The 22,100-nt window shown below is 41.0% G+C and overlaps 1 protein-coding gene across 3 annotated transcripts in view; it reads right to left on the bottom strand.

Annotated features, from left to right (window-relative positions):
• Nucleotides 1–22,100, bottom strand: part of stxbp5a (syntaxin binding protein 5a (tomosyn)) — a 107,662-nt gene that overhangs the window by 45,927 nt on the left and 39,635 nt on the right. For all 3 annotated transcript variants that reach the window (XR_004558384.1, XR_004558385.1, XM_034161763.1), the window contains 3 exons: nt 9,918–9,999; nt 7,674–7,774; nt 828–962 (listed from right to left, as the gene is read on the bottom strand). Coding sequence is in view for 1 of the 3 variants with exons in the window: in XM_034161763.1 (XP_034017654.1) it covers nt 828–962; nt 7,674–7,774; nt 9,918–9,999 (318 nt within the window). In the remaining 2 variants the exon portion in view is untranslated. The remainder of the gene's footprint in view (nt 1–827; nt 963–7,673; nt 7,775–9,917; nt 10,000–22,100) is intronic.

The raw sequence follows: 22,100 nt of genomic DNA, 5'->3' as shown, positions 1-22,100 counted from the left end.
CTACCTGGAGTGTGATACTGCGCCGGGAAATGATACACTGACTGACTCTTATCTCATCACAATTAAACTACAATAACCTTTTGAAAGGCAAAATGCAGATTACACAACATAACTTAGTGCCACGATGCAAGCTGATAAACAGCGTACCTGCTGTTGCAGCGTGCCGGGTACAAGGTCGATTTCTGCAGAGCGACAACGCTGAGCGAAGCATCAAGGTCTTGTTTTGGGTGAGTGCACCGCGCACACGGTACAAAATCCATCAATTTGCACTACAAATCGTGCAGTATATCAAGAAGATGATCCAAACATGACTGTGAGGCCTATAAATCTTTGGACATTTACAAAACAATTGCTATTTTCATTTGCAGCACGCTGGAGTGGAGGTGAAGGAGAATTATGAATGTAAACTGAAATCACGGATTTTCAGTTTTGATTTGTGGGCATCCAAATCCAAACTGGATGAATGTTGACTCTTCTTATGAAGAGATCAAAAGGTATCTGGACAATGTGGTATTCTGCATTTTGTCAACATTTGTTTCACCTGCATTCACATTTGGGATCTGTTGCTGTTAACTGTCTGAACAATGTTTACAGTCACCATTAGGAACTCATTAGAGACACATGAAAAATAACCACTAGGTTTGGTCACATGAACCACTTGATGCATATTTCCAAAGAAAGAGCACAGTGATGTTCTCCAGAACACAACAACCAGTGACCCAAAATTTGAAAGCAATCCCAGCAAACACATGTTCAATACTCATTTAACCTGCTGTATTTATGCATGTGGTTGTATTTAAAGAACTTTTCAGGGCACCGACACTCACAGTTCAATGGCTTTGTTCCACATGATGACGTAGCCTGAGAGCATGAAGGACTCCACGTTGACGATGTGGATGTTCCCCCGTTCCGTGCCGATGTACAACCATTTACTCTGGAAGGGCAGGTGGCAGAAAGTTATTCTGCAGAGAGAAACAAGAAAGACAAGTTAGAGCAGAGGCAAAAAAAAAAAAAAAAAAACATACAATGAGAGGAAAATACTTCGAATAACAGAGAAAACCAACCTCTTGACATCCTGTTCTAATGAATGACAGAATATGTAAAACTCAAAGAAGATGACTGATCACTCCAAAGGGGTTGAAACAGTTGAAATGAGAGTGGTTTTAAAAAAAGAGATTTTTCAGTAAATCAGACTTCTTCTCTAGACTGCTCATGCACAGGGAAGAGATCTATTATTTTCTTGTTTTTAATCACTCTATTACCATTTTTACTCAAAGTCCAATGAAAGGTTAAGAACCTCTCCTTGACTATGGCTAACTATTCATCTTCTCATTTCATCTCACTTTCATCATTTTCTTCTTTAATCCATTTTACAGTTCAACCTCCAATTCATCCAAGCAGGTTGTCCTGCTGCTCTAGTGATTCTTTTGAAGCAGCACCGTGGCTACAGCTCCACCTGTGGCCATCTGTGGCCTGTATTCATAAAACAAGCACCCCCTCGCCAGAGTCAGACACGGACAGATTACTGGAGAGAGTGAAGAGGCCTGTGCCTCTCACAGGACTGACACACAGGAGTATTACTTCACAAAAATCACAACAACACTCATATTTGAAGTTTAATACGAGCTGTTGGAGATGGATGAGGCAGATACAGAGTGTCGAGAAGCTCCACTGAAGAATCTTCCTTTTACCATCGCTTTTACCACCAGGACTCAGCACACCACGGCCTCCGCCCCAACGTGCACCCAGAAAGGTCAAACACTTCATTTAGACTGTGAGGTTTCAATGATTCAAGCATCAGACTTGGAAAATAGTATTTATGTAAACGCCACCACTGGTTTATAAAATTAATTTGTATAATTAAGTTAGCATTTCTTATCCACTGAGTGGCGATATCATATCTGCTGTGTTTTCTCTTTATGTGTTCATCCATCCACTGAATATAGACATCAATTAAGGTAACGAATAAGGTCACTTTGTTCCCTTGCTTGAAATCTAAATGTGACCTTCAATGTTGACCTTTATACTGATTTGCAAAAAATGAACTCTGGTCCTAAATGAGTTCCGGCCACAAAAAAACATCTGCATAAATTGTCTTCAGCAAAACCAAACTCTCATTTTACTTGCAAAATTCATGAAAATTAATGAAAGAATAACATGAATAAATGAAAATTACACAAGGGTATATTTAAGTCGCTGCAATGACATTTTCATGTCAATTCAGCATTTAAAAAGAGATTTAGAGCAAGTACATTTCCAAGGGTATATAGTGCTGATAAGAGCAGAAAATGAGTTCGTATTTGATTACATAGCCTTAAGATAACACTTTTGGTTTTGCTGCCATTTTGTATGAGATGAACTCAAAGATCTAAAACTTTTTCCACATACACAATATCACCATTTCCCTCAAATATTGTTCACAAACCAGTCTAAATCTGTGATAGTGAGCACTTCTCCTTTGCTGAGATAATCCATCCCACCTCACAGGTGTGCCATATCAAGATGCTGATTAGACACCATGATTAGTGCACAGGTGTGCCTTAGACTGCCCACAATAAAAGGCCACTCTGAAAGGTGCAGTTTTGTTTTATTGGGGGGGGGGGGGGGATACCAGTCAGTATCTGGTGTGACCACCATTTGCCTCATGCAGTGCAACACATCTCCTTCGCATAGAGTTGATCAGGTTGTCAATTGTGGCCTGTGGAATGTTGGTCCACTCCTCTTCAATGGCTGTGCGAAGTTGCTGGATATTGGCAGGAACTGGTACACTGCTGTCGTATACGCCGGTCCAGAGCATCCCAAACATGCTCAATGGGTGACATGTCCGGTGAGTATGCCGGCCATGCAAGAACTGGGACATTTTCAGCTTCCAAGAATTGTGTACAGATCCTTGCATCATGGGGCCGTGCATTATCCTGCTGCAACATGAGGTGATGTTCTTGGATGTATGGCACAACAATGGGCCTCAGGATCTCGTCACGGTATCTCTGTGCATTCAAAATGCCATCAATAAAATGCACCTGTGTTCTTTGTCCATAACAGACGCCTGCCCATACCATAACCCCACCGCCACCATGGGCCACTTGATCCACAACATTGACATCAGAAAACCGCTCACCCACACGATGCCACACACGCTGTCTGCCATCTGCCCTGAACAGTGTGAACCAGGATTCATCCGTGAAGAGAACACCTCTCCAATGTGCCAAACGCCAGCGAATGTGAGCATTTGCCCACTCAAGTCGGTTACGACGACGAACTGGAGTCAGGTCGAGACCCCGATGAGGACGACGAGCATGCAGATGAGCTTCCCTGAGACGGTTTCTGACAGTTTGTGCAGAAATTCTTTGGTTATGCAAACCGATTGTTTCAGCAGCTGTCCGAGTGGCTGGTCTCAGACTATCTTGGAGGTGAACATGCTGGATGTGTAGGTCCTGGGCTGGTGTGGTTACACGTGGTCTGCGGTTGTGAGGCTGGTTGGATGTACTGCAAAATTCTCTGAAACGCCTTTGGAGATGGCTTATGGTAAAGAGATGAACATTCAATACACGAGCAACAGCTCTGGTTGACATTCCTGCTGTCAGCATGTCAATTGCACGCTCCCTCAAATCTTGCGACATCTGTGGCATTGTGTTGTGTGATAAAACTGCACCTTTCAGAGTGGCCTTTTATTGTCGGCAGTCTAAGGCACACCTGTGCACTAATCATGGTGTCTAATCAGCATCTTTATATGGCACACCTGTGAGGTGGGATGGATTATCTCAGCAAAGGAGAAGTGCTCACTATCACAGATTTAGACTGGTTTGTGAACAATATTTGAGGGAAATGGTGATATTGTGTATGTGGAAAAAGTTTTAGATCTTTGAGTTCATCTCATACAAAATGGGAGCAAAACCAAAAGTGTTGCATTTATATTTTTGTTGAGTGTACATTTCAACATGACCTTGGAGTGACTTTCATCTAATTCCTCACCAAGAAAAACCTTGAAAACTCTCATGCAAACACACACTGACTCTGCACATGAATATATTCATATATTTGAGGGGAAACACAAGGATGCTTGACAGTCCAAAAAAAAAAAAAAAAAATACAGGCACACAAAATGAAAAATTACACATGACTATATGACACACGACGAACATTTTTGTGCGTAGTCATTTATCTGTTCATGAGGACTACCGGCCAGTGCACAAACAGTTGTAGAACAGATTTAATGTTTCTTTTCTGTCTACACAAGCAGCCATCCTGCATGTGCCCATGCAGCCCTCGTTAGCATAAGCTAACATACAGAACATACTGATAATCAGCATGAGGACCAACTGTAGAGACTGTGTCAGGAGGATAATGATCCAAATTTCGCCACAGTTTGTGGTTCTTTCTGTTTGTTTGTGTACATGCATACACTGTGTGCAAATAATCGTTTGTGCAAAAATACTGGTGTATTTGTGTCATGGTGTTGACAGTGAATTTGCCAGTTTCAAGTTGTCACAGCATGCAAAGGCAGATGCCAGCTCTGCAGTTCACGACTGAAGATAATAACAGACAAGTGGCACAAACACTGAGTTTTATGCTAATTTGTATGTTTTTTTTTCTAGGGGCCTCCTCAAAGATATTTCACCTGCACCCGAGATTCTTGAGTTGTCTGGTCACCTTTTAGCCAAGTGCTCATGCAAACGCGTTTGCAGCCCGATCCGAACATATCAAGACCAATGAGAGAGTGAGAAATCATCTCGAGCTTATCTCGTATGCTGTGACCCTGACTCACCCTCTTATTATCTCTCATCATATCAGAGTGCACTGACAATAGAATCCACATCTGCAGAGTATTAGCGTGAGGCCAGGAGGTGACGAGAGCGTCCTACGCCAGAATGAGTCTGCAGGATTTGGTCCCCACACTCCGGCCCACAGACTGACTCACTGCTCTCTGGCTGAGGCCCAGTCTGTCTCCACTCCTCCTCTCCCGTCTCTCGGTGCCTGTGGTTTGATAGGAATGAATGCTGACATCGGAGGGCTTTCTACAGCGCGGCTTTCACCCATCAACTCAAATCCTGTTCAAATCATCCCCCATATAATAAGCAAAGAAATGATGAGAAACAAAATAAGGATAAGAAGAAGCTTCAACCTTAGAGACGACGCACTTTTTACATGATAGTTTTAGCTTCTAAAGTTGTTTAAGTGTTACTGTCCTGGTCTCTGAGTGTAATCCAGTAACACAGTAAAAGTGAAGACGAGCACACTGCAGTCAAGTTAACCATGAAGCACATTCTGTCTCTTCTCCAGTTGTACCTTCTATGTAGACTTTGTTTTAAGCTGAGGTCTATAAATTATTACATAAGACATTTAGAAAACAGTCCAGGCAGGACGGCCGGGTCTTCAGGGGTTAGTCTCAGGTTCACATGACAAGCATGCCCCTCGTGCAAAAACCAGAGCACCCAGAAGAAACCCAGACATATATGATGACAAAATACAAGCTTATCTGTATTATTACACAGAGTGACTCGTGTTCTGAGACAGCAGATGCCTCAGATGGGCATCAGAAGCTTCTTCTCTGCTTTTGTTTTCTATTCATCGAATGTCTGGATTTTGCAGCTTCGCCTTCCATCTTGATGTCGTGCGAGTTGCAGCAGTTCTGCTTTGCTTTGTTGTCTCAGCGATGTTGCGTTCGACAGGAGGTCCTTACTAAATGTCACAGGCGGTCAAGCGCCTCCGTAAGAACACAACCAGCCCTAAAAGCTGCTGCCGGCCACCTGTCCATCACATCAACGCGGCGTCGGATCATTGGCTCTGACGTTTAACCCATTCTTTGTTTTCCACAGCGGCAGCTTTACTACAAATGACATGATTGACTGTGATGGATAATAACTGCCTCTGTGATTGGAGGAGGCAGTGGATGCCAACCTCCTTGAGGTGAAGACACTTTCACTTCACTCATTTTGTATTTGAGAACAACATAGTTGCAAAAATAAAAATACTAATTTTATTAGATGCTAAACAAACAAACAAAAAAAAGTCTGAGGGTTATTTGGAATGATTATGTGGAAATGATCTCAAAGCTCCATTACAGCGAAGCCATAAAATTTCTTTGCATTTTATTTTATAGATGCTTTAATGTAATTCTGCAGCTGGAAACTACTTGAATAACTTAATATTGATGCAAACACTCTGAGCCTTCTCTTGACAATCTATGTTGGGAGTATGAAATCCAAAACATGAGTGCAATTTTGGTGTGTCCAACTCCACTTTAAAATTAACACAGAATAAGCACCAAGGAGAATGCAGCGCCCCAGGGGGTTGTATCTATTTATGAGTCATAAGCATATTTTTGGCATAATATGAAATAAATTAGCTCCCTGAAGTGAAGGATTACAGCTCCTGCAACATCCTCAGATCAGCTGATCAGCCACATATCCCCCCAGCTGAAGGCGGACTGCCAGATACACGTGCACCATCCCGTGGCCAGTCCAGTCAAGAAAGCCAGGGTAACAATATGGCACACACCAGACTTACCAAAGTTTTCTTTTCATTTGTATTTATTTTTATTATTTAATTTAAAATTTGTGCTTTAGTTCAGCTTTGCTGTGGTTCGATGTGCTGAGGTGCATCATGCATGTCCATTCAGGTCATGTGCCGATAACACGTGTCACTGCAGCCACCCGCCCATAGAACCGCCCCGGGTACTGGATGTTCAATGAGTTTGACATTTTCACTGCATCCAGATAACACTTCTGATGGTTGGGACCAGGAAGTCACTAAAACCCTGGATCTCAGTCTTTTCCCTTTTATTCTGTTTTTATTCCCCCTCTCAGTCTTGGTGCAGGACCATCACAAATCCAGACACTCAGAGTCCTCACTCCGCTTCTGAAATGCTACAGTCGTGGTCTCACTGATTCTGCAAAGCTCAGAGCATTGTCTGCCAAGTCATCCTCGTGCGTGTGTGTGTGTTGAAGGACTGGGTGTCGTTAACCCGTCGATGTCAGCGCCGTGTAAACATCAGACAAGCTCTGCTTGAGTTTCGATGAGGTTTTTGCTGCAATCATTTTCTGCTGCCTCACGACAGGAATACACTCACACTACACCTAAAGCATATCTGTGTGAAAATGTCAACTGTGTCAGGGGAAAAATGGCAGTGACACTTGCGCTGTGCACTATTTTGCAACATTGTAAGATCAGGCCCATAAAGAAATCCATAAATAGGTCTCTATACCTCCAGAGTGACGACACAAAAGATACGTCTGTTCCCGCAAGACCTCACTGTGTCACTAAACTTCCACCCACCTCGAAAGCTAAAAAAGTCATGTTACTGATCCCTCGTTTCACTGTGGCATACGAGCAAGAGATGGTGTGAAAGCGAGCGTCCTGCTCTGTGTCTCCTTTGCCCTGCACACATTTTGGCAGGCATGTGCTGCGTAGACACACTTCCCAAATGAACTGCCTTCTGTTTGCCTACAGTATGACAGTCAGTGAAAAGCAACAGTTCACACAGAAAGCAAACTGTGACACTGCCCTGGCTCAGAAAGATGCAGCTAATGCTGCACCAGTGTGATGGTGACAACATAATCGAGAAGAAATAAACAGAGAGCAGGAGGAGAGCAGGAGGAGAGCTGCAGCACGCTGACACAGTGTCGGAGCAGAAAGCCCGTTTCACTGTTTGCCCTTCACTCTTGGCTGCTCACCTTTCTCTGTTGAACTTGAGTGAGTGGAGGATGGCCGGCCTCTTCTGCCTCAGGTTCCACAAGTGGACACTGTCATCAGCCAGTGCGCTCACCAGCGCCCCCTGTCACCACAGGAAAAATATGTCTGGTTATATTCAAAGACGAATGTGCAGAAATAGTGGTCATCATTATTATATACACGCAGACCAGGGGTGGGCAATCATGTGCTATGAAGGGCCAAAGCACTGCAGGTTTTCCTTGCTACCAGTCACCTCAGCAGGTGATTTCATTAATGATCAGGTGTTTCAGCAGGTAATTTCAAGAGGACCAGGTGTTTATGTTCAAGGTAGAAGCTCATCAGCAACCCACCTGCTGAGGTGATTGGTTGCAAGGAAAACCTGCAGTGTCTCGGCCCTCGTTGCCCACCCCTGACCCAGACGGTATATATGCATGTCTAGAGAATGCGTAGTTTTCTTTGTCATGAGTCAGACTGCAATCCCATAAAACACATTTAAAATCAAGCAGCTATCTGCCAAGTAGCGATGATTCATTAGACATATATGAGTGCATGTATTGATGTAGGAGGAGGTAAAAATCTTTTCCCAGTGGGTTTATTCGAGCTGCTGAGTAACAGTCACACTGACTGATGTATACACATCAAATACTGCTCGTCTGAGGATACAAAAAAAAAATTGTTATTTTCTACCATATAGACTGGCAGTATTCCACACACATCCTCATGTTTTGAATGACACTTGTCACAGAGTTTCTGTGAAGGCTCTCAGTTGTCCACTTGGTTTCCATAGTAGAGAAGCTTGAATCTTCGACTGGACTGGGTTGCTACTTGCTTGCTCGCGTCAAGCAAGCCAGTCCAGTCAAAGATTCAAGCTTCTCTACTACTTGTCACAGAGTTCTTGACAAAATGCATTTCAGTTTTCACTCCCTCAAAAACAGACCAACTCGCAAACTGCAAAAGTGAGAGTTTTTACAGCATGTGACACCGTTATGCTGACGACATGCAGCTGTGTCTGCCTTTTAAATGTAATAACTCCATGAACCTAGTCTTTATTAACAACTGTTTCTTATGTCATAAATAAATCAAGATGTCAAAATTTTTAACAACTATGATAAACCTTATGTATAAGCCCAGAGACTTTAATTCCCACTTCATTAAATGCTATTGACCCACTTGCTCAGAAAGTCGAACCAACAGCATAAATTTATGGAAACGACATCTGAAACCGACCTCAATTATAAACACTACATAACGCCACACAAAATCGTTTGTTAGGTTGTGATTTTTCAATAAGAAAAGACTGCAAAAAGTCAGACCTTTACGACAGCAATTCTTGCTGCAAACTTCATCCACGCACACTCACGCGTGGAACAGCGTGTTGCAAATGAAATGGGATGTAACCTGTCTGAGGTTACCGGCAGATGAGTTTTGTTGTCATCCAGTTTTTCTTATTGCTTTTTCAGTGGCAGCACATAAATTTCAACATCCTAAACACAACCACACATCTTCCCAATCAATACAAAAAACTGATGCCCTTATGGAAAGTCACAAGACTTGTCTAAAGCATCCTATCACCACCACCACACCTTTTTGTTGTCAAGATGATGGCTGCCATCTCTTTACGGCAATCTGATGTCACTTCGGTAAAGTATATACGCACTTGAACGATTTAGAAACCGTCAACCATGTTTTCACACATCTATAATCTTGGTTCACTTTCAAGGTCACACTATAGTCAAAGAACAAATCTTAGACAAATCCTCCTCTTCTTAATGTTAGAATATTACACATAAAATAGGTGACAGCTACGTGTTCCTGAAAGCTTCCTTGGGTTTCTGAAATGCGCCTGCAATCAAACACTATAATAACATTGTGTATTACAGTAACTACAGTAGTTCTCAAGTATGGAATTGTCAGTTGGAAGGTTTCAAGATTTGTAGAAAGAAACGCCATCTTCACTGTCAAAACTACAGCTTCCATCTCTTTCCAACAACACAAACAGGTAAAGTATGTACGTAGATATGTTAAAAAAAAGTCATCCATGCTTTTATCAGGTTATTCCTCTTTGGCACTGGATCACTTTCAAGGAACTTATAGTCTAGCAACTAATTCTAAGGCTACTTTAAGATCCCCATTGAGTTTTAAACATTTTCCATGAACTACGTCAAGCTTAAGAGTTCCTAAAAGATTGATTTCAAGTTCCAGTAGTCAACAGATGATACCAGGATTCCTCATGTTGTGTAACTTACCTCATTGATGAGAAACTGTAACTGGATGACGGCTGCTCCGCTCTCATGCTGACAGTAACACTCCACACCTGGTCGTCCAAACCTGACAATTTCTCTGTCAAGGAATACATAGTCCTGCCAAAAGCATTCATCATCAGAAGGCTTGGCCATTTTTTATTTGGTAACCTGCTGTGTAAAATGTGTCAATATGTTCTATAAAGGTAAAAAGAAAAGAGTGCTGTACTGTTTGAAGATCTCTTAAACCTCACTTTATGCAAGTCAAGGATCATGACATCTTGAAGTTGATATCTGATGACATCATTTTTATGGTCAGCTTGAACATAGCCATCATCAGCAACCAGGAAAAATATTCCCGCTGCTGGACTTTATCCTCTCTCCGATGTCCCACATACAGAAAACAAAACAAGTGCAACATCAATTAAATGTCAAATGATTTGAGATAATATTGGCTGTCAGTAACTGCAATATGTTGCTGTTGACAGGTCAAATGAATGATCAGAAGGACTTTTAAAAACAAAAGCATGAAATCTATGCTCATATCTCTCCAGAGCCTCCTGGCAAAATGCAATTGAAATTTCACACATTTCTTTTAAACCAAATCCTTTTTTGTGCCATACCAGCATGAACAACAAACTTCAGTCACATCCACAGAATCTTTTAACTCCTTCACAGTTGTTAGTGTCTTGGTGCTTCCCTCGCCAGTCTTTCTTTTTTAATTTCTCTGTTTTTGTAACTGAGCCTCATCTACAACCCCTGGCAATAATTATGGAATCACCGGCCTCGGAGGATGTTCATTCAGTTGTTTAATTTTGTAGAAAAAAAGCAGATCACAGACATGAAACAAAACTAAAGTCATTTCAAATGGCAACTTTCTGGCTTTAAGAAACACTATAAGAAATCAAGAAAAAAAATTGTGGCAGTCAGTAACGGTTACTTTTTTAGACCAAGCAGAGGGAAAAAAAATATGGAATCACTCAATTCTGAGGAATAAATTATGGACTCACCCTGTAAATTTTCATCCCCAAAACTAACACCTGCATCAAATCAGATCTGCGTGTTAGTCAGCATCTAAAAAGGAGTGATCACACCTTGGAGAGCTGTTGCACCAAGTGGACTGACATGAATCATGGCTCCAACACGAGAGATGTTAATTGAAACAAAGGAGAGGATTATCAAACTCTTAAAAGAGGGTAAATCATCACGCAATGTTGCAAAAAATGTTGGTTGTTCACAGTCAGCTGTGTCTAAACTCTGGACCAACTACAAACAACATGGGAAGGTTCTTAAAGGTAAACATACTGGTAGACCAAGGAAGACATCAAAGCGTCAAGACAGAAAACTTAAAGCAATATGGCTCAAAAATCGAAAATGCACAACAAAACAAATGAGGAACGAATGGGAGGAAACTGGAGTCAACGTCTGTGACCGAACTGTAAGAAACCGCCTAAAGGAAATGGGATTTACATACAGAAAAGCTAAACGAAAGCCATCATTAACACCTAAACAGAACAAAAACAAGGTTACAATGGGCTAAGGAAAAGCAATCATGGACTGTGGATGACTGGATGAAAGTCATATTCAGTGATGAATCTCAAATCTGCATTGGGCAAGGTGATGATGCTGGAACTTTTGTTTGGTGCCGTTCCAATGAGATTTATAAAGATGACTGCCTGAAGAGAACATGTAAATTTCCACAGTCATTGATGATATGGGGCTGCATGTCAGGTAAAGGCACTGGGGAGATGGCTGTCATTACATCATCAATAAATGCACAAGTTTACGTTGATATTTTGGACACTTTTCTTATCCCATCAACTGAAAGGATGTTTGGGGATGATGAAATCATTTTTCAAGATGATAATGCATCTTGCCATAGAGCAAAAACTGTGAAAACATTCCTTGCAAAAAGACACATAGGGTCAATGTCATGGCCTGCAAATAGTCCGGATCTTAAGCCAATTGAAAATCTTTGGTGGAAGTTGAAGAAAATGGTCCATGACAAGGCTCCAACCTGCAAAGCTGATCTGGCAACAGCAATCAGAGAAAGTTGGAGCCAGATTGATGAAGAGTACTGTTTGTCACTCATTAAGTCCATGCCTCAGAGACTACAAGCTGTTATAAAAGCCAGAGGTGGTGCAACAAAATACTAGTGATTGTTGGAGCGTTCTTTTGTTTTTCATGATTCCATAATTTTTTCCTCAGAATTGTGTGATTCCATATTTTTTTCCCTCTGCTTGGTCTAAAAAAGTAACCGTTACTGACTGCCACAATCTTTTTTCTTGATTTCTTATAGTGTTTCTTAAAGCCAGATAGTTGCCATTTGAAATGACTTTAGTATTGTGTCATGTCTGTGATCTGCTTTTTTTCTACAAAATTAAACAATTGAATGAACATCCTCTGAGACCGGTGATTCCATAATTTTTACCAGGGGTTGTACATAAAATAGCCATAGTGTTTCTATTTTTTGCTGACTGATTTAAACAAATCCAGAGACACATTCAGTGAATTGGAAAAGTTTTTGCATCCATCCCCCGACTTGTCTAAAACAGCAGGCTGTAAAAGAATTAGATGTTTTATTTTAAAGGTTGTGCATATACTTGTACCAACACTTGTTGCACTGAGTTTTTACTCTGGAGCCCGTGTTACCAATATAGCCTTCATAAAGTTGTTTATTTCATAAGAGGACTTGTCAGTCCAGACAACATAATTACTGAGCGGTATTTTCTTTAAGGGAGCACAGTTCTTACAAAAAAGTAAAAGTGAGATTATCAAGCACCACGTTGTTCATTTCTGTTGTGGACAAATGGACTCATGTTTGAGAAAAACAAAAATTCTGAAACTTTATAATGAAAAACTACAGAGTTAAGACCAAACAGGAACACCGACAACACTGCAGAGAAGGAACAGAAATTTGACAATTATGCTGAATAAATCAGCAGCAGATATTAGAGGAGTAGGGAGAAAATGACAGGAACAGAATGGATGGAGTGAAATGTAGTGGAGGAGAGAAAATGGAGAGAATCATAAGGACAAATGTTCAGACAAACAGGGAAAGTGGACAGGACTGGCAGAGAGGAAGGAGCTGCTCTTCCTGGGCAGAGTGAATGGAAGACCGACCGTTCTGATTACATTCATTCATTCTTCCCACGGCTCTCAGTAATTTTTCAAACGGTGGACACGCAGTGGTTCCCATCATTAATGTGTGTGGGGTGGTTTTTCTCTTTCCTGCATGTGACCAATTATTCCATTTTGCCTGCAGAGCCATCCAACTAAATCGGAATCCAGCAAATTAAAATTAATACAGACGACTCACTGTCAGGGTTTAGCGGGATCGTTTGCATATCTGCACACACAGAGAAAGAAGAACTGATGACAGAAAGAGAGATGTGCATTTAAGCATCATCATCATCTTCACAGCAGCACAACAAAAACATTAAAACATAATTCAAGAGATGCATAGTTTGTGCAAAAGTAGATAATCAACAATAAAAAGTCTAAGTCAGACTGAAACATGAGCCCAACATGCTGAGTAAACAGGGTTTCCAATTTCACTTTCTTGGCCATTTGGCTACAAAAGTGGCCCACCCACCATGTAGCCGTGACAATGCTAAGACCACACTGCAGTGCTGTCACTACCTCATTACAGTATCACAAGACAGCGCCAAGACCTCACCTAGACCTGCCAAAGACCGAGACGTTGACAAGATGCAGCCATGGCGTGCATTTTTTGAAGGAAAGTGCTCAAACATATCCTATAAATGCAAGTAGATATTTTCATCATTATGACATTATGGGTAAGGATCATGAATGATGGATGCTGCTGCAGGATACAGCTGGAGAAGAAGAAGGGGAAGAAGAAGAAGAAGAATCTCTGGCGTCACATGATCTTGACTGTGTTTTGGAGGTTTGTGTGTGGTGCCTGGTGGGCTGCGTGTTGGGCTGGTAGTTATCCATGGGTGTCATGACATGAAGCAGATGAGGGTCTACAACTTCCTGAATGAGACACCATTCCATCACAGATTTCTTTTACAGCCAAGACCAGTACCCATTTACAGATGGGACAATGTGTTTCACGGTTTTCCATTAGTTACTATTTTTGCTTATTTATTTATTTTTTTTAAATCAGTTTTATGGTAGTACTATGTAACGCGTTAACATGCACTCCTGGGTGCAGAATGTACACGAGTGTAATGAACCTGCAGTTCTACTTGTAACCCTACTTGTATAGTGTGTAAACCGTCAATGGCAGATTGTTACACTGAAATATACAAAATCCAAAAACATATCAGCCTATACTGATTGGCTATACTACACAATGCACAGAACTACACTGAATGTTTGATATCTTTTATCCATGAATAAAAAGTCGCTGTTCTGACATCGTAACCATGGCACATGCAGCAGTGCTGGTGTGAGTCAGGACCACTTAGGCTCAGCAACAGCACAGTCCACCTAACTCAAAGTGACTTAATTGGAAAGGCTTTTTGCATGTTGCATGGCAACCAAATCTTTAGAAAGGAGGCAAGAATTTAAGGTTTAAACTGCACACATTGCCTGTGCGCTGAGCTTTGAGCTCAGGCAATGTGTGCAGCTGAAAAAAAAGCACAACCTTTAGAAGCAGTCATACCAAAAGCACAGTACCGTGAAGTGAACATACACAAGGTCACAGACGTCATCATGAAAAGGCTTCCTGCTAAATAAATTTAAATCATCACAGACAAAATCCTGGAACTGACATGTTTCAACTCAATGTCACCAGTATAATTATCTTAAAAATGCAGATGGTTACAGTAAAACACCAAGCACTGGGAGAGGAGACCAAACAGCAAAAAAACAGACTGCAAATAGCTGAACCACTGAGCTCAACTAATTTAGCTGTCGCAAGACCCTACTCTGTACTTTTAATAGATTATAAATGCATTCACAACAGAGGTTATACTTCTGGCCATGTCCATTTGTTTAGGGGGTTACTCCAAAACCTATTAATAAGTACAGTAGGTGTAGTACGGTGGATATGTCAGTCTTGACCAGCCAGAGTGGATCAGTGATGGATCTGAGATTTCTTTACCTTAGACTGCATCCTGTCTATGGAACACATTTATTCACTTGTAATGATTTACCAATTTACCAATGAATAATTATATAAAACTGCTACTAATGCATTATATCATCAACTGAATAATTTATGAATGGTTTCCAAGAGTACATCACATATTTGCAACAGAGTCATTGAATGATTGATTATTAATGCATGTTTCATGCAACTTAAAGAGTTTTCTGATCATTAGAATAAGCAGTACCAAGAAAAAAAGAGGGAAGAATTTTCTGCTTGAATGCGGCTCCCAATATCTGACGGCAATTCAATCTGCACCCAGAATGATTGAATGAGAGCGTTAATATTTGCTGTTATAAACCTCCGGCACCAGGAAGCCGTTTTACCGCCGCTGTGTCAAAATGTGTTTCTTATAAAAGACATGTTTCCTGTGGCACTGGAAATGACATAATTTAATTTTCTCTGGGTTGTTTTCCCTTCACTGGGTTTTGACATCGTACAACAAAAATTACACTGAACACGACCTTGCTATTTGTGATTTCTGAAACAAAGCAAAATGATTTTTTTTCTCAAAACAACGTGCATTTTTAGTATCTGTATTGTTTGATGTGCTTGTTGAACAATAATTTAACAAAAATTTAATTTAAATTTTAATTTCAAATTGAAGAAAACTGTTCAACATGATTTAAATTAAAAAAAAAGAAAACAATATGATGGATTATATCAGTATTTAACCCCTTTGATATAACTAAATCATCAATTACAACTCGTTGGTTTAAGACACACACCAATGATTATTAGACACGTAGAACCTAGGCTCCCCTGGGCTCCCCTGGGCTCTCTGGCAAACTCCAAACTAGATTTCATGCATCTTGTTTTTGACCATGTCTTTCTCCGTAACGCTCTCTACTGGGCTGTGACTGGTGAAGCAAAAGCTGTCTCTCCAGTCACAACCATTGAGGCGAGTCAATGGTGCCTTTTCTGCACAGTTTATAATCTGGATGGATTTACCACACTGTGGTTTGCTATTTACACATTTAACTCAACCCCAAGAGGACATCCAATAACCTGAATTAATACAATTTTATTAAATTCAGTTCATGTCAGAGATTTTTATTAACACAGTTAATAACATAACATCATTTCAACAACATAGTTTACTGTATGAAAACTCCAGTTTTCTTATTTAATTAGATTTTGATGCCAGAAAGCAATAACAAATATAAAAGTCCATCAGGGGCAGTATTTGTTAGAGAAAATGCAAAGTGCTTATGCTGAAAACATTTTGGTACAGTTGTGAGAATCCTCTGGTGCTCACAAACAGATTAATTTTACATTTTTATGCTGTTATGATGACAGTAAAAGAGAAGCTCCTTCCACGTGGGGCAGGCTAACAGGATGTACATCAACTTAACCAAACAGTCTGTGGCGCTCAACGCACTATCGGTAAAAGTGAACGGACTTACCGCAGGCACAGACAGCAGCAAGACAAGGGGACGGAAAGAAAGACAGAAAGCCAAAAAAAGAAAGTGGGTCATCTTCATGTCTGATTAAATTTTCCTCAGCTACACCGGAAGTCAAAGGTTGACTGATAATTCAATTAGATATTAGATTTTCTCATATTTATTTGTGTTGAAGTCACGGTAAAACGTCCTGACAGACAAAAGTGAGTCAGTGCACATGTGGTTTACCTGTGACAGAACTGAGAATCTGATTCAGTGAATCAGGTCGGGTTTGGGAGCATGAGCTGAGGCTGCATGTTGTCAACATGCCACGGATCCACCTGCATCCTGGGTTGCAACCACCCAGAAAACCAATACGTCTGTCCCACCTTTTGAAAGCAACCATCTATCCACCACAGCCAGGTGAAACATGGGCATGTCCTTGGCTTTTTCCAGCCTCTGGTGGCTGTGTCATAGCTGATGTTCCCTCACTACAGAAGTCACTATCCTCATCTGCATCTCCCAAAGAAACAACAGGTTTGACAAAGAGCCATTCCAGCAATACCTAAGGCTCCTCAGAAGAGACGTGGTACCACAAACATCTAAGTGTCATATTAGCTCAATGGTTAGCATCTAAGTCTCACAACTGCACAGTAAGACAGGAAGCACCAGGATGCTAAAAATTTGGATCTTTGTCCTCCTGCAAACACACCAAATCAAATCAAATGTATTAATTTATATAGCGCCAATTCACGATAAAATCACCTCAAGGTGCTTCACACAACACAACATGGAAACACAACAGAAAGAATCAAAAGATCAAAACATGATGAAAAAGCAACCCATAAAAAAGTACAAAAAACTAAAAATATAATATACATAATAACACACATAATGCAGAGCCACATCATCACCAAACAACTCTGTTCAGGGACCTCGACTTCATAAACTCTTTTCAGTTGTCTGTCAGTGGAATCAGGGTCAACTTCAATGGCTGCATTCACATTACTGCTTACTGAGGCACAGATCTAGTTTCCTCTCACGTGTGACAGACATGAATAAGCAGTGGGAAGAACACAAATCATAGTTTGGCCAGTTTTGTCCATGGTTCAGTTCCCTCCCCTCACAGGACAGTAGCGTCAAGGCGTCATGTGACTGGGCAGCACTGACAGCAATTTGATTTAACATTAATTTTGACTTGAACTCCTTTAGTAAACACAGATCGTCCTGGGGGGAATCAGGGCACTTCTGTGTATTGCTGCAAATTACACAGAAATTCACAGTGCAATTTAAAGAATGCAGATATAGACCATTGTGTTGAGAAATCAACCAAGTATAAATGAAATCGCTCTATATCTGAACTGTACGTCAATGAAACAAACAGGAAAACACTGACAGAGAGAAACACAACAACAGAAATGTCTAAGTGAGGACGACTGAGAGGCAGGATAAAGAAATGGATGTGTAGAAAGAGAAACACTGAAGCACAGAAAAATCACAAAGGGGGAGACAGGCTGGAGACAGAAGAGGAGAGATGTGACTAATGGAGGGTAAAGAGGAGAAGGAAGAAGGGAGGCACGAGAGAAAGCACCAGAAAGCGCATGCCTGGGAGCACTGAGCTGCTATGACGTGGGGCCTGAAGTGATGTCAAACCTAGCCACTCCTAGATCACCAAACCAGGGAGGAGGTAAGGCAGGGGGCGGACCTACGGATGACGCCTGCACTATAATCGACCCAGAGATGGGGGAGAAGAGAGGGAATAATGAAATAGAAAGAAATTACCTTAAAGGATAAAAATATCCTCATAATATTACAGATGCTTTCTGGAGGCATAACCTTTGAGATCACGCCTCAGCCGCGGCCGGCCTCGATCCTCCTGTCGGACTGCATGAGGCCGTTCTGGTCTGATTTAAAGGTGGCTCCTCTTTTTGATGCCACCATTCAACCCTACGTAAAAGTCACATTTTTGGAAGTCCCACATGACTTGGTACATTTTACAATCTTTTTATTATAATTACTTGTGTTATTAATTGCTTTTTGAATTGCATTTACTTCATAATTGCTAATTAATGTCTGCTAAATGTCCCAATTCATCAGTCTTTCTAACGACAGTCACGAATAGCTTCTTTCTCTTCCTCTGCCTCTTTTTCTTTCTTTGTCTTTTGCATTGAAGTAGGATTTCTGCACTGAAAAAATATGGCCACAAATATGCAAAAATGTTCTTCATCCTAATGCAAAATTCCAGAATTGTTCTGCCTTGCATGTTCTGTGTACACGTCTAGTTTAATATTGGTCCAATATTCAGTCTGACTGTATCAGTCATTCCAATAAGAAAATGACAAATACAGGCTGGATTGTTGCACTCTGCCAATAAATAAACAAAATAAAATAAAACAATAATAAAGAAAATCACACAAAGCTATAGCTACACCTTTATATAACAATGCCAAAAACTAGAAAAAGCTGACTATCCCAGATCACTATCTACTATCGCCAAACAGAAGAGGAGATTGGAATTAGATTGATGGAATTTGGACCAAACTGAAAGTAAAAAGTGTATGCCTGGAAGCAGCTTTTTTTCTTTCTTGTTGTATTTCTGCTTTTCTAGGAATGTAACAGAAGCACAGGCTGGTTATTCAGCAGAGAATTCTCTTTACAGTGCTGACCAGGTTTTCTTAGACCAGATGAAAAAAACATGCTCTGGGCAGAGAGCAGGGCTGTTTCTTTTCTTGAGCACCAGACTGGTCACTGAAATTTGGAATCATAATGTAACAACATAATGTTTTAGTAAGGTTGTAGACATCTCTTAGCAAAAGTAGGCACAATGTTGAACATCCCAACAAGACGGTGGTGAACACTGCAAGATAAAAAGCTCTCTGAACACCAGGTCTGATCTTCTCCGCTTCACAGGTGTCCTATGACATTTTTGACTGAATTGATTTTCTTTCTCCTCCCTCTGCCAAACCATACATGCAGTACCTCTAAACTAAATGACAGTGATGGTGTTTCGAAGCTCTGAGACTCCCTCATCAGAATCACACATGTACTGAAGACACACGGGCGTTGTTGTGCAATCTAACTGAAATACAAGCAAACATGTATCCAATTCACAGGCACGAACGCAGAGCAGCACTCACCAAGAAAAATCTGGAGTTGAACAAAGTGACGAATTCATTTGCTTAATGCAGTCCTTGTAGAAATAATCTCTCTTGACACATTTGATTTATTATGCAGGCAAACAATTAAAGTGCGATGGGGCCGTTGAGTATTTGTCGCTGCCTCAGCTTCCATGCCTACAAAGGAAAGCATTATGATACACAAACACATAAAGAACCACAGCATCAAGACTCCTCTAGATGAGTCTTTAGACAAAGGCTGTTCACTGAGGTTTCCAGTTTAACACTGCACTAATCCATGTTCGGTGAAAAAAAAAAAATCAGACATCCCATCAACCTAAGTCTGAACAGGTGCTAACAGATACTGGGAATGGCTGATCATCATGGTAGTTTCAAAGTGTGTACTGAATGTAGGTATTTTATGATGACACAAAGCTTCAACTCTGTATCATAAAAATCTGCAGGTTTTCACAAATCTACAGATGCAATACCCCCATTATCATCCTGACACAAGAACGTCACTATTGTTGCTCATGCAGGAAATTTGTCACATTATTTCAAATAAGTGCCACAACCTGCATTTTCTAAAAGGTGGGTGGTGTACTATATGGTCGGGCTTCACAAATTGATGAAAAATTCATATTTCTATTATTCTAGAAAATATTGCTGTTGTGATTGTAATATGGCAAATGTATGGTCTTGTAATCTTATAATTATTCTTGCTTTCAAAGCTGTATTTTAATGGCACGGTGTGCGCAGACCACAGCAGAGAGCATTTGTTTATTTAAATAGCAGCCATATCTGCACAGGCTGACATCCTGATTTTAATTGTGACGTAAGAATCCCTGTAGCTCCGCTAAGTGCCTTGCATCAGTCCGCGAACCTCACACTGTAGCTGATCTCCAACCAGTTCCAAATCATTAATACTCGTATAGAAGATGAATCGTCACACCAGTGTCGGCCACTCAGACGCAGTTCCAGCGCCATTCGATGCAAAAGCATAAATCGGCCTTGAGGCTCAGTTGTGCTGCGCCCTCTGAGTGCTTATGAGCAGACACTTGGTCAAGCGTGCACTGTAGTAGCGTGTTGCTGCATGCTTACTATAGTTACTGCATTCCTACAGAATGACAATGTAGCCCCACATCAGTTGTTCCTCTTGACTGAGCAGCATGAATGTTTTTACTGTTGCTGTTTCATTAATCCCACCACCAACGCAGCGTGAGGAGATTTTACAAACTGGGACCACTTGTAGACCCAGCAAGAGACTCAAGGTCCGACCAAGGACAGGGCAATTTGAAAATCATGGTTTTTTCCAAAAGACATTTCAACACACAAACAGGACTATCCTCAACTTGAGGAGGTGATGGTTTGGGAGAGGTGATGGTCTAGTGGTTAAGTCTTGGGCTTGAGACCAGAGGATCCTCAGTTCAAATCCCACCGGAAAATCACTAAGGGCCCTTGGGCAAGGTCCTTAATCCCCTAGTTGCTCCCAGTGTATAGTGAGCACCTTGCATGGCAGCACCCTCACATCGGAGTGAATGTGAGGCATTATTGTAAAGGTTCCAATTAGATTAAATCCTGATTACATGTCTGACATTAATTCATGCAAATTAATTCTTTGTGATTCGGTGACATCAGAATAAATGTTTCTGTGTGGCCTTGACAGCTGATCAAGTTTATAACACTTATCAACACTCATAACTCTGAGTCTGACTCTGAGTCTGTCCTTTCACACCAATATTTTTCTTTCATGCATTCATTCCACCAAGTTTGGTCTAAATTTAATAAAGACTCAGATATTTTCTTCACAAACTGATGGACAGTCACACGTGACTGAAAGCACAACCTCTGCATGTGCCACTTGGTTGGGTGTGATGATTTTAAAACAATTTAAAGTGGTCGACTCTTTGCAAGCAATCATTTAAAATAAGAAAAAGGGGAAAATACTCACATTTGAGAAGCTTGAGTAAATGGCTTTATCACATTATTGTTTCCCCTCACAGGATGTTGCAGATCTAACCCAGTCTCACAGCATGTCGTGATTCAGCAGCATAAAATATACATTAATCTATTGTTTTGTGATATTGTCACAAAAAGTGCCACATTTTCATCACGGCAGCACGAATTAATTCTAATACATTCCGTTATGGCTGCACAAAATTAAAAGTGAAGCGGGGCATCGGGGTGGTTATGGTTAGGGTTGGGGTAGGAGTAGGGTTAGTAATAGTGAGTTAAAAAAAACCCTGTCACTAAAAATTTCATCATTTTGTGATGGGAGCACAAAAACAAAAAAAAAAACAAAAACGTGAGACTGGGCAATGCCCATCACAGTGAGACACAAAGGGCTGCTCACACTACAATAACAGCTCTAATGAGAATGACGGTCTGTGAATTAGTCTGGAACTGAGTCAGCACAGCCAACGCTGTGACCCCCACATTGCTGCACGAATTATGTGCATTGTTGATTCCTGGAGAGCAGCCAGGCCTGGACAGTTGTAGGGTGTTATAATAACCCCAGCCATTTTTTAATTTTAGCAAGACAACTCAAAGCACTGAGCCAGTATGTGAAGGC

Source organism: Thalassophryne amazonica, chromosome 21 (genome assembly GCF_902500255.1).
Source record: "Thalassophryne amazonica chromosome 21, fThaAma1.1, whole genome shotgun sequence".
Lineage (NCBI taxonomy): Eukaryota > Metazoa > Chordata > Actinopteri > Batrachoidiformes > Batrachoididae > Thalassophryne > Thalassophryne amazonica.
The sequence above is the reverse complement of the archived record's forward strand: the minus strand, read 5'-3'. Positions and strand labels throughout refer to the sequence as shown.